Source organism: Sciurus carolinensis, chromosome 19 (genome assembly GCF_902686445.1).
Source record: "Sciurus carolinensis chromosome 19, mSciCar1.2, whole genome shotgun sequence".
NCBI lineage: Eukaryota > Metazoa > Chordata > Mammalia > Rodentia > Sciuridae > Sciurus > Sciurus carolinensis.
Window position 1 is genome coordinate 15,081,846 of NC_062231.1, and position 13,025 is coordinate 15,094,870.

Below are 13,025 nucleotides of genomic sequence, written 5' to 3' on the forward strand. Positions count from 1 at the left end.
TACCACAATTTCCTCATGGACAGGTGGCAAGTGTAGTGTCCTACATTAGGAGTCTGAATTCACAACTGGCTCTAAGAAAAAATAAATAAGTGCTATTCCACCAGGTGGGGATGCACACCTGTAATCAGCAGCTCAGGAGGCTGAGGCAGGAAGTTTGAAGTTCAAAGCCAGCCTCAGCAACTTAGTGAGGCCTTAAGCAACTTAGATCCTGTCTCAAAATAAAAAATAAAAAGGGATGGGGATGTGAGTCAGTGGTTAAATGCTTCTGGGTTCAATTCCTGGTTCCAAAAAATAAGGATTTTATTCCTATAGGCAAGAGTAAATATCAGGCAACAGAGAAAGTTTCCAATAAAACTTATTGCTTAAAAACCAATGAATCTATCATAGCAGAGCATCTGAAACTCACTGAAGAGATCAAAAGTCATTCAGTACAGTTTTGAAGGGCAATTTTCATTCCACATGATTTCTTCCAAGGTATTGACTAACAATGGTTCCAAGACATGAGAAAGCTGGCCCTGATTCTGGAGAGCACACAATCTTTCCTACCTTAGATAAGAAGTGTGTATCAAGTTGGAGGCTGGAAAGGACATCCAGGATTGGAACAGTGAGGGGAGTATTCTCCATTAATAGGTCACTGTGAATGTTGGAAAAAGAACAGTTGGGTAAAGGTCTGAATAGAGCTAGGCAGATAAACACTTGAGAAAAATCACTCATCAGAGTATAAGAAGAGAGGAAACATAGTTGTTGCTTGGTATCTGGTCCTGGATTTCAGGACCCCACTGCCCATGGATATACTAAACTGCACACATGCTCAAGTCCCTTATATAAAATGACACTGCATTTGAATATGACCTATACAAGTTCCCTGTATACAGTAAATCATCTCTGAATTATTTATTATACTTAATGCCAGGTAAATGCTATGTAAATAGTTCTTCTACTATAATGCTTAGGGAATAATGACAAGAAAAAAATGTCTACACATGTTAATACAGATGCATCATTTTTTTGGAATATTTTTCATCTATAGTTGGTTGAATCAGAGGATGTGGATACAGAGGGACAGCTGTACTTAGTTCCAGTAAAATTACTGATTTTGTTATACTTCATTAGAAACTGTTTTGATTACAAAAAAATAAAAATACATGCTCATTGCTCACTATAAAAATTCAAGTAAATAAAATAGAAACAAGAAGCACTCCTTCACCATTCCCACTACCTAGAGGTCACTATTGAGTTTGGTACACAACTTTTCTGAAAAAAGGAAAAAGAAAACCCAAAACAATTATAAAAAAGTATGATTAAGTATGACAGATACATGTGCAGTGTAGCGCAAAGTAGCAAAAAGTATAGGGATGAATTCTAAAAGAAGGCTGTACAAAAAAACAAGCTGGCAGGAGGCAGGTGAAGTGAGTGGTTACTGCTCAACCCAAAGGGAGCATCCTGCCCAAAAGCACAAAGGCAAGAAATCACTAGACGTATTTAGATGCAGTTTTGCAGACAACTACAGAAATCCAATTTTTTTTAACTACTTCTAGGACAAGTAAAAAGCTGCATTAACATGGGAGCTATATTCTAGGGATGTATTTCTCTCTTTATTACTGCTCTACCAATTATACTATTATTTTTTCAAATGAATGGTAGTAAGCAATGGGTATGAGCAATAGGACTAACACAGGGATTACAATGAATCATCTAGGGACTCAAAGAATGGAGATGCTCAAAAAGCTCCATAAATGACCGTGATATGCAGAGAATTCCTTGGAGGAAATGCTAATGAAACAAAGGGATCATGTTTGAGTTCTTATAAACCAAATTTGTATACCTAATCTTAAGCCAGACATCATTTTCATTCACAGGTATATCATTTTTTAAAAAGTAGATGGGTCTTGGGGCTTGGGTTGTAGCTCAGTGGTAGAGGGTTGCCTAGCACATGTGAAGCACTGGGTTCAATATTCAGAACCATGTAAAAATAAATAAAATAAAGGTATTGTGTCCATCTACAACTAAAAATATTAGGGGGGAAAAAGCAGATGGGTCTATTCAAATACATACCTGCCATTAAAAATAAAAGTCAAATCCCATACCCTATTCTTGCAAGACAGATATATCACACTCATTGGATACATTACTACCACTCTGCTCACTGCATGATAAAGCTCCCATACTGATTCCTCTCTGAGACAGTAGTAGAGTGCTCATCCACCTGAGTTCTTTCCCTACGTCAGCATGCTGGGCATCCCCTAGGATCTCAGGTAGGCTGGTAACAAAGTCATGCTGCAGGTACACTGGAGCAATACTGATCAGCTGCATGATCTTGGCGGTGAGGTCCTGTAGTGAAGAACACTATTAGAACTGTAGCACATTATTCAGAATAGAGAAACACTACATACTCATGAAATGGAGAGCTCAAGGTATCTTTTGTACAATAACTCAACTATACATGCAAGCTCAAAACCTAAATTTAGAGGCAAATGGACCAGATAATTTCATAGAAGACAAAACAGAAAAAAACAGGGTGGATAGTACATTATCTAATAAGTCTGTTACAAACATTATTCCATTTAATCTTTGCAATAATAGAATCTTATGACAATTCTCATTTTTAAAATGTATAAATTAATTATCCAAGGATACACAGTTAAGTGGCAGAACCCAAATTCCAGCCCAGATGAAACCCCAAAACTCATATTCTTCCAAATAGTAATTTAGCATTAGAATGTCTGCCAAAATTAGAAGAATGAATTTATAAAGTCTTGAAGAAAAATGATCTTAAAGCACTTGGCTCAAAATAGATTTTACTTTATCAATATATTTCAATAACAAATCATGTAACTGCAAAAACTTTTATAATGTTCCTCAATACATATTAAAGCAAATCAAATTAAAACAACTGCAGTGAAGTAAGGTAGTTTGAGATCCCACTTAAGAAATAAACTGTGATCTCTCCACTTTGAAAAACTAATTTATTTCTAAATATTTAATTTATATATTAAAAAAATACCTAATTTTTATAATTGGATAAGCTTCTTTTCTGAAGAAATTTAAAGGGCAAAATAATCATAATTCTCAAATTATGATAGCTGGAAAAAGTTAACCAATAAGAGGAAAAAGTGAATTTTCTGCATAGAAACAAGGAAAAAAACCCCTATAAATTCTAAAGGTTTGGCAAATGTAGACAACATTCTTTAAATTCAAGTAACAGATAAAGCTCTAAAGTCTACCTTGCCATCCACAATTCTGTCAAGCCATTTTAGTTGACTGAAAATGAGTCGAGGCATGTTGATTCCATCACTGCTCACACTGAAATGTTAGAATGAGAATTAAAGGAAGTTAGTCTTTTTTTTTTTTAATATCAAGAATTGAATTAAGAGACACTTGACCTCTGAGTCACATCCCCAGTCCTATTTTGTATTCTATTTAGAGACAGGGTCTCATTGAGTTGCTTAGCACCTCACTTTTGCTGAGGCTGGCTTTGAACCTGTGATTCTCTTGCCTAAGTCTCTCAAGCTGCTGGGATTACAGGCTTGCACTACCATGAGTAGCTGGAAGTTAGCTTTTTTTTTATTCCTTTTTTTTTTTTTTTTTTTTTTAGATGCAGGGAGATTGAACCCCAGGCCTCACACTTGCTAAGGAAGTGCTGCTGAGCTACATTCCCTGCCCCACTAATACTGCACACAAAGTATTTCATTCGTTCAATTAACATTTACTGAAAAATTCCCATGCACTGGGCAATGTGCTATACCCAAAAAGCAGAAGACATAGGGTTATACACGTTAAGAAAGAGGTCTGGAAGAAGACACATCGAACTGTTAGCAGCAGTTACAGCCAGAGAATTTAGAGAGATGGGAAAACAGAACTAAATAGTATTTAACAATGCAATTTTTTAAAAATAATGTTATTGTATTTTTTATACCTGTGTTTATATTTATGTGGTGCTGAGGATGGAACCAGTGTCTCATGCATGCTAAACAAGCACTCTACCACCGAGCTACAGCCCCAGTCCATAATTTTTTTTTTTTTGGTGGTGCTGGGGAGTTGAACCCAGGGCCTTGTGCTTGTGAGGGAAGCACTCTACCAACTGCAGTCCATAATTTTTAAAAGATGAAAATCTAGAGCTGAAATTATAGCTCAGTGGTAGAGTACTTGCCTAGCATGTATGAGGCACTGGGTTCGAACCTCAGCAGCACATAAAAAAATAAATAAAAATATTGTGTCCATCTACAACTGAAAATATTTTTAAAAAACATGAAAAGCGGGACTGGGTTGTGGCTCAGCGGTAGAGTGCTTGCCTAGCATGTGTGAGGCACTGGGTTCAATTCTCAGCACCATATATAAATAAATGAAGAAAATGAAGGCCTATCAAACATCCAGAAAACTTTAAAAAATGAAAAGCTAACAGATTTTTAAAAACAAAACAAAAATACTTTTCAAAAGGTAAATACATTAATGAATAAGAGCTAAAAAAAAAAAAAAGGCAAGCACAATATTGCTACAGAAGCACATAAGCTCAAATTAGGTTATGTTCATACTGAAAATCACTTATGAAGAAATGTTGGCTCAGTTACTATTATTTCCCCAATAAGAATCTACACTTTCCTCCCAATGTCTTATGTCTAAATTTTTGGACCACCCCAGCTCCCTTTCTCAATAGTATTCTTAGTCCTTGTTTACTAAAACCAAATCTTTTTTTTTAATTTTTGAATTGGTACATTGTAATTATACACAATAGTGGGATTCACTATACCATATTCATACATGCACAATCTCATTCCCAGGTACTTTCCCTTTCCTTCCCCTCCTCTAGCTCCCATCTGACTGCTCTACTGATCTCCCTTCTATTACTGTTATTTTAGCGAATTATTATTATTCACCATGGTATATTAAGAGACACAGCATAATTTCATAGATTTCATTCCCCAGTACCTCCCCATGCCCTGACCTCCTTCCTCTGCAGCCCATTTTAAGCACTAAGAAAGACTTAGCCAGGATATAAGCATCTAGTATGAACCATTTATCTGAAACACCAAACTTTTAAGAATTAATCTTCAAAGTTTATTATATACGGGACATTATAATAAAAAAGAGAAAATAAATATGACCATAGTCCTGTCACGCCAAAGATATCCACTATTAATAATGCACATGTATGGGCTGGGGTTGTGGCTCAGTGGTACAGCGCTCACCTAGCACACGTGAGGCCCTGGGTTCAATCTTCAACACCACATAAAAATAAAGGTATTGTGTCTACCCACAACTAAAACAAAATATTTTAAAAATAATATAAACTTATGCTTTTGTTTTTTATGATTTATAACATGGGAGTTTTTTTCCAGTTAATATGTGGCATCAAATAGTCTTCTTTATAATTTTAATGTCCACATGATGTTCCTATTTTTTAACATGTCAGTTATTTACATTTTTTTGTTATTTGCTGGTCTGGGTTTTTTTTGTTGTTTTTTTTCCTTTTCTTTGTTTTGCAGTGCTGGGGACTGAACCAAGAGGCTCCTGCCTGCTGGACAAGAGCTCAACCACTGAGCAATACCACAAGTTCTAATTTTTTGTTATTGTAAACAGTAATCTTATATATGTGTTTTCAGTTAGTTAAAATCTTGGGATAAAACAGTAGAAGAGCACTGAGGATTAAAGGGTTTGCAAAATCTAAATTGTGTGTGTGGGGGGGGGAGGTACTGGGGATGGCGGGGGGGGGGGGGGGAGAGAGAGAGAGAGAGAGAGAGAGATACTGGGGATGGAACCCAGGACCTTCACACACATCTCTACTACAGTGAGAGAGTGAGAGAGTGTGAGAGAGAGAGAGAGAGAGAGAGAGATATACTGGGGATGGAACCCAGGACCTTCACACACATCTCTACTACAGTGGTAGATCCATAGCCTAAAACCTTAGGTTTTTCTTTTCCTTTTTTTTTTTTTTTTTTTTTTTCCTGGTACCAGGGAATAAACCCAGGGATTCTTACAAACACTGAGCCACATCCCCAACCCTTTTTTGGTATTTAATTATTTTAGCAACAAGATCTCACTGAGTTGCTTAGAGCCTTGATAAGTTGCTGAAGCTGGCTTTGAACTTGCAATCCTTCTGTCTCAGCCTCCCAAGTCACTGGGATTACAGGCGTGTTCCACTGCACCTGGGGGGAAACCTTAGGGTTTGTTTTGTTTGTTTTTTTGTGGTGCTGGGGATTGAACCCAGGGCCTTGTGCTTGACAGGCACGCACTCTACAAACTGAGTTACATCCCTAGCCCAAAACCTCAGGTTTTGATACATACAACCTCTTGCTTTTCAAAATGACTAAACAAATGAATATGCTCATTAGCAATGAATACCTAAGCCTGTTCATTACACTCAACACAGAAGACCCTTTGAGTGTGGAAAGAATGCACTTACTGTTTTAAATTTGTTTTTGCTAATGAAACTGAATTTTTTTAAAAATATTTATATATAGTTTTAGTTGTTGGTGGACCTTTATTTTATTCATTTATTTATATGCAGTGCTGAGGATCAAACCCAGTGCCTCACCCATGCTAGGCAATCACTCAATCACTGAGCCACAACCCAGCTCTGAAATTGAATTTTTTAATTTTTAATTTTTTTTTTTTTTTGGTGGGGCTGAGGATTGAACTCAGGGCTTTGTGCATGGGAGGCGAGCACTCTACCAACTGAGCTATATCCCCAGCCCGAACTTTTTAATGTTTGATAGTCTTGGATTTGTGAATTGTCTGTTCATGACCTTTGTCTAATTTTCTATTATAAGCTGTTCACTTTTTTCTGACACAGTAATTTTTAAAAATAGGTAGTATAGCACAGTGGTGGAGCACTTACTTAGCACATGTGAGGCACTGGGCTTGATGCTCAGCACCACATAAAAATGAATAATTGGTATTGTGTCCATCTACGACTAAAAAAAATTAAATAAAAATAATAAAATATAGAAAAAAATTTTCAATAGATAGAAATAGGTAGTATACATGCAATATAAAAACAAAAAGGTAAAGAACAAAATTCACATAATACCTGCCCCCAGCCAATTGGCTCTAGGAATAATCCATGCATACGATGCATGTATAATATTTACTTTTAACCACAATTCTGCTAATTTTTATGAAGCCAATAATAGATGAAATTACAAAGAAAGATACCCTGGCATCATAATAAAATACGGCCTTCTATGGCCTTCAGAGAAACCAATGATGTTCCAGAGAGAAACAACTATATCAGGGTGCTAAGAGTATTCCAGAATAACTCCACTCACCTTTTGAAAAGAAATTCTGGCAACTTTTCAAATAAGGTTTTGATAATGGCAGGCTAAAAAAGAAAACTTAGGGCATTAAAGATGGCCTCAAAATACACAACAGAAATATATAATTAACAGAATTCTCTCCCACTAGAGTTCTTGATGTCCTCTTATTATAGAATGCTCACATAGATACTGATCATAAGCTGTTGAACTACAAAGATAAATTTGTCTTTTGAAACAGTAAAAATCAACTGCTAAGACAAAATGAAAATGATAATAATAAAATACTAATAAAGATCACTGTTAATCCATGAAATGCAGTCTTTAAAAGATTATCAAATATTTTTTGAGAGGAGGACTTCTCTTCAGATGAGAAAGGGAACTCTTAGACTTAAGGTAACTATTATGTTCAAGATATCCAATGAAAAGGAAGAGATAAGAGTATAGGAAGAAAGGATGAAAAAAAAATGGTGGATAGGACAGGAGGGAGAATTTGAGATGTGTAAAACATATCACTGCATAACACACTCAATACATTAAAGGAGGGGGAAGGAAAGGGAAAAATTAAATTATGTAAGCAACTAAAAAGCTAAATGGAAGACAATGCAGATGCAAATATAGCAAAGATTATAAGGTTCTTAGAGTGCACAGGATGCAGTGTTAAGAAAGAGGACTTAGATACTAAGGGAATAAAAGGGACTGCCAGATGAATGGGACTAATCAGCACAGTTCAGAGACACAGATAATACCCTACCAGACTCAGCTCACCAACAGGGCTGTGATGAGGCTGTTGCAAACTCAAATTCTCTAATTAACCATACTCTGCCCTGTTCTACCACTGATAATTAGACACACACCACAAATCATATCTATCAAATGTTCACAGAAAAAATGTTAGTATCACCTGTAATATGTCAATCCCCAGAAGCAGTTTGATGAGGCTCTTAGAGTAAGATGCACCCATGCTATAAAAAAGAGAGTACAGCTGACAAAATAAAAAATACCATGGAGAAAATACATACTTTGGGATAAGAAGGATGTTTCCTCAGAGCTTCCTCTTTTTTTTCCCCCTTGTTTTATGATTTTATTATCTTTTCTCCATAAAACTGATTAGATACACAATCTCTAACAATTATGTCCACAATATAGTCTTTTTGGGTTACTGGGGATTGAACCTGGGGACACTTAACAACTGAGCCATATCCCCAGCCCTTTTTTATATTTTATTTAGAAAGAGCATCTCGCTGAGTTGCTGAGGCTGGCTTTGAACTCATGATCCTGTTGCCTCAGCTTCCCAAGCTGCTGGGATTAGAGGCCTGTGCCTGGCCACAATATAATCGTTAGACAAGAAATACAGAACATAAGACAGCCCCTAGTAAGGGAGAGGTAGAGATTTGAAATTCTATCAACATAGTAGGAAATATTCTAGAAAACACTCTAGTTCTTAGCCTTAGAGTCACAAATTTAACAATTTCAAGTTTAGGTTTAAACTCTTAAAAAAAAAAAGAGTTATAAATCAAAAGTGAAATTGTAAAAATTGCACCCCCACACCCCAAGCCAGTTACTGTAAGAGACCGAATTTAATGGAGTCTACATGCTTCCTCTCCAAACCTGGCTTCCTCATCGTGCAGACGTTCACAAGACAAAAGGCAATTCCTGAAACTGTCATGGTCCTCAATGTAAGATTCCAGTCCATCAACAAATTCTTCTATCACCTTAGTGAGATTTTAAATATAAAAAAGATGAAAGACTTTTTAAACATCTGTTGTCAACTAAAAATCATTTTAGCCCACTCAACTATTCACCAGTGTCTTTAAATTCCTAATTCCAGAGTACAGCTGACAAAATAAAAAATACCACGGAGAAAATACATACTTTGGGATAAGAAGGATGTTTCCTCAGAGACTGAAATAGCTTCTTTTGGAAAACAATTTGATCCACAGCTATGAGGAAAGAAGGACAGCTGGTCATCATGGTCTACCACAATTTTCTTCCCTAAAGACCTGAGTTTTCTAATCTGATAAAATCATTTAAAATATCTCCAACCTAATTTTGTTTGAACCTTCTCAACCCACAGTAATAGATGTAGTTTTGATAGAGGATAGTCACTAAGTCTCTTAAAAAGACACCTGCCTTAGCATAACAGAATAACCTAGGCCCTAGAAACAGGGCCTTACGTGACTCTACATATTTTCTTCTGAAATTATTCTGACACAGATCTATTTACTTCCTGGGAATTAATATATTTTTCACCAGAAAGCATCGAAGAATACTAGCATATAACATTTTTTTTCTGGAAAAAAAATCAGAAGTACTTAACATGCAATTAACCAGGACAATAGACTAGCACAATATTCTCTAAAAAGTAATTTCATTCTTATCTCCTGACTATTGATTCTCTCATTTTTAATATTCACAGCCACTCTATCTAGAAAACCCCCCAAATAGAATATTGAAATATTACCTAGTTGATTCTGATTATCTCCAGTTTTAAGAATAAGTCCTGATGTCTTAAGAAATCTTACAAAGATAGTGTCATTTTCTTCAACTTCATTAGAAGCATAAGACTCCTTTGTCTTTTTGGAAAGTGGTTGCTTCCTGGCTTCTGTAAATAGACAAAATTTTAGTACTAAAACAAAAAAAAAAAAGAAAAAGAAAAAGAAAAAGAAAAGAAAAAGTAAAGCAAAGATTGAGAGGAAATCTGAGGTGTTCCTGAAGTATTAAGACTAGAATTGATGCTGTAGTGAAATGAAATATCTCTAACAATGATCAGCAACAGTAACTTCCAAAACAAACAGAAAAATAAAACAATCAGCACACAGAATTATATTTACCAATTGAATTTTCATTTGAAGAAATCAAATTATACCACTTGAAACAAGAATAAACATAGAAATGTTTCCACCCAAAACCTAAAGCAGTCAGTTCTCTCGAGTTACTGTCAAACACTGTATTGCAATCACTGAGCATATTAAAATGCACATTCCCAGGCTAAATTCTAGAACTACTGAGTGAAATCTTGAGAATGGTACCTAGGAGTCTAAATTTTTGACAAACTCTTCAGGTAGTAATCCTGATGTACATCAAATTTGAGAATCAATGATGTGTATGCAAAAATAGAGTGGAACAGGTTCTCCTATATCATATCTTTAACTATAAAGACTGACTGGTTTCATCCCAAGGTTTTCAACCCATAAAAAATAACAAGCCAAGCACAGTGTGCAAACTTGTAATTCTAGCTATGGGGGTCTGAGGTAGGAGAATCCCAAGTTTGAAGCCAGCCTTGGAAAATTAACAAGGGCCTAAGCAATTTACCAAGACCCTGACTCGAAATAAAAGAAAAAGGGCTGGGGATAGCTCAGTGGTAGAGCACTTGCGTTACATATGTGACGCCCTGAATTCAATCTCTTGTAACAAAGGAAAAAAACAATAAAGCCTTACACAGAAGGAAACAAAGACCACTCATACCTTCCTTAAAGAAATTTAGGCATAACCAGAATGAAAGATTCAGTTTGCTCACCACCCATCAAAAGAACCCAAGTCCCTTCCCATAAACTTAGAAGTCTCTTCCCTTTCAGAGAACAGTAGTTCCAAAGTACAAAATGTCCCTTTAGCAACTTCCTAAAATTATTCCTCTTCAGTTTCAGATTTTTTATCAATTTCTCCATATTCTACAATTACTTCACCAATAAATGGAGCCTAAATCAAGCCTTTATTAACAGGGTTTTAGCCTCAAATTTTTATTTATTAATTCTAAATATTGTTTGATAATGTTTTCATTAACATTAGTTGTACTTGACCATGAGTCAGACCTAAATTCTACACTCTAATAAGAAACAACTTATTCAATCAGTTAGAACAACCTTCAATGAGTATAATAAATGAAAGACTTTCAATCTCTTCTTTTCCAAACTCTTAGGGTCTTTGTCAGTCATATTCTTATTTGGGCAAAGCTCTAAATGGTTTCTTTTCCTCTTCTTTCACATATCTTTCCTTTATATATCACTACCATAGCCACCTTAAACTTTTTTTTAAGATAGAAAAGATGAAAAGCTATTTCAAACTTTTTTTTTTTTTTTTTTTTGTGGTACTGGGGATCGAACTCAGGGCCTTGTGCTTCAGAGGCAAGCACTCTACCAGCTGAGCTATCTCCCCAGCCCGTAAAGCTATTTCAAAAAGCTGGGGACTCTCTTCTCTTTGTGTCCCAACACAGAGATGATGTATAGAAGTCTAGAGATAAAACAGATTACTCTTATGAATGTAGCCACTGAGGCGCTGAGGCTGGGGGTATGCTCAAAGTTATACATGGAATCAGAGACAGAATTCAATTCCAGATCTCCTGATACTAGATTCTTTGTGTGGTATCTATTTTGCCTTGATGACATCTAGCACTAAAAAAGTAATCGCTTTACATATCTCTAAATGTCTCATACATTTGCTACAGGAAATAAAGCAATAAATGGCAGATACTTACTGGAGGCATCTTCCATCAGGGTCTCTCTATTCTCAGATTTTGACAGTCTTCTTTTGGAAATCATTTTGAGTGAAGTCCTCTATACTTAAATTACTTCCAAGAGTAAAATGAGAGGAAAAAAGTTACTCTCTAGAAGCAAAATTCTGAGAAATCAGAGTTATAGTTTGTTTTTAAATGTTCTTTCTAAAACCAGAGGGATTTGAGTCTTCATACTAATTCTCTCTATATTCAGGTACTGAACACATTTCAACTCCCATATTTGGACAATTCTCCCTTCAAGACTTGTTTACCTAGTTGCTTCTTTCACCAGATCACTACCTAAAAAAAGAAAATTCAGTTCTTCATCTGAGATTCAAGACACCTGTCCTTTAACTCATTAATTCAATACTATATATTAAGGACTGTGCTAGGTGCTGGGGTTACAACTGTGAACAAGATGGACATGAACCCTGCCCAAAGAGAGTTTACAGTATAAAAATAAATAGTCAAGCCTGGGGAGATAGCTCAGCTGGTAGAGTGCTTGCCTCAAAAGCACAAGGCCCTGAGTTCGATCCCCAGTACCACAAAAAAAATAAATAAATAAAAAATAAAAATAAATAGTCTTAACATTTTTAACTTCAGTTGTGTAAGTTCTATAAAAGAAAAGTACAGGTTACTCTGAGGGCTTACAATGAAATTTAATCTAGATGGAGATGGGGGTGGTGAAGAAAAGCAGGGACAATTTCCTAGATAAAGTCTTCCCTCAGCCGGAGGACAGAGGATGGAACCCAAGGACTCATGCATGCTAGGCAAGAGCTCTACCCTTGACCTACACTCCCAGCTGAAGTAAGTTTTTTCCTTTCCTTTGCACCAGGGATTGATCCCAGGGGATTAAACCACATCCCTAGTCCTTATTTATTTATTTATTTAGAAACAGGGTCTTGCTAAGTTGCTCAGGGCTTCACTAAATTAGAGAGGCTGGGTTTAAACTTGGGATGCTCCTCCTCAGTCTCCAGAGCCGCTTAAATCAGCTTTATTATCAGTATTTTAGCTGTCCTACCAGGCTTTTTTTTTTTAAGTGGTTTATACTAAATAGTTCATTTACTATCTCACAAAAACCTGTGAGGTAAGTACAATTATTATTTCCATAGTCCAGGAGTCTAACTCCAGCAGTGTGGTTCCAGAAATTGCGTTAACTACCGCCAATACTTAACAATGGCTTCAAATAATGATTAACATTTACGATGCGCCAAGCTTCCATTTTATCCATTACCTTATTTAATACAACAAAACCATTGTCAGCCATTTTGCAGGTGGAAAAA

At 35.9% G+C, this 13,025-nt stretch overlaps 1 protein-coding gene across 6 annotated transcripts in view; it reads right to left on the reverse strand.

Moving 5' to 3' along the window:
• Fancd2 (FA complementation group D2) overlaps positions 1–13,025 on the reverse strand; it is a 55,772-nt gene that overhangs the window by 42,291 nt on the left and 456 nt on the right. For 5 of the 6 annotated variants that reach the window (XM_047534777.1, XM_047534779.1, XM_047534778.1 and 2 more), the window contains exons 2-10: positions 11,725–11,817; positions 9,715–9,855; positions 9,126–9,193; positions 8,862–8,965; positions 8,155–8,215; positions 7,266–7,318; positions 3,225–3,303; positions 2,207–2,331; positions 547–634 (exon numbers count right to left, since the gene is read on the reverse strand). In XM_047534777.1, the coding sequence (XP_047390733.1) occupies positions 547–634; positions 2,207–2,331; positions 3,225–3,303; positions 7,266–7,318; positions 8,155–8,215; positions 8,862–8,965; positions 9,126–9,193; positions 9,715–9,855; positions 11,725–11,788 (783 nt within the window). In that variant the 5' untranslated portion in view covers positions 11,789–11,817. Of the gene's footprint in view, positions 1–546; positions 635–2,206; positions 2,332–3,224; positions 3,304–6,038; positions 6,406–7,265; positions 7,319–8,154; positions 8,216–8,861; positions 8,966–9,125; positions 9,194–9,714; positions 9,856–11,724; positions 11,818–13,025 lie in introns of those variants that run through there. The other variant, XM_047534780.1, reaches the window with a different exon arrangement.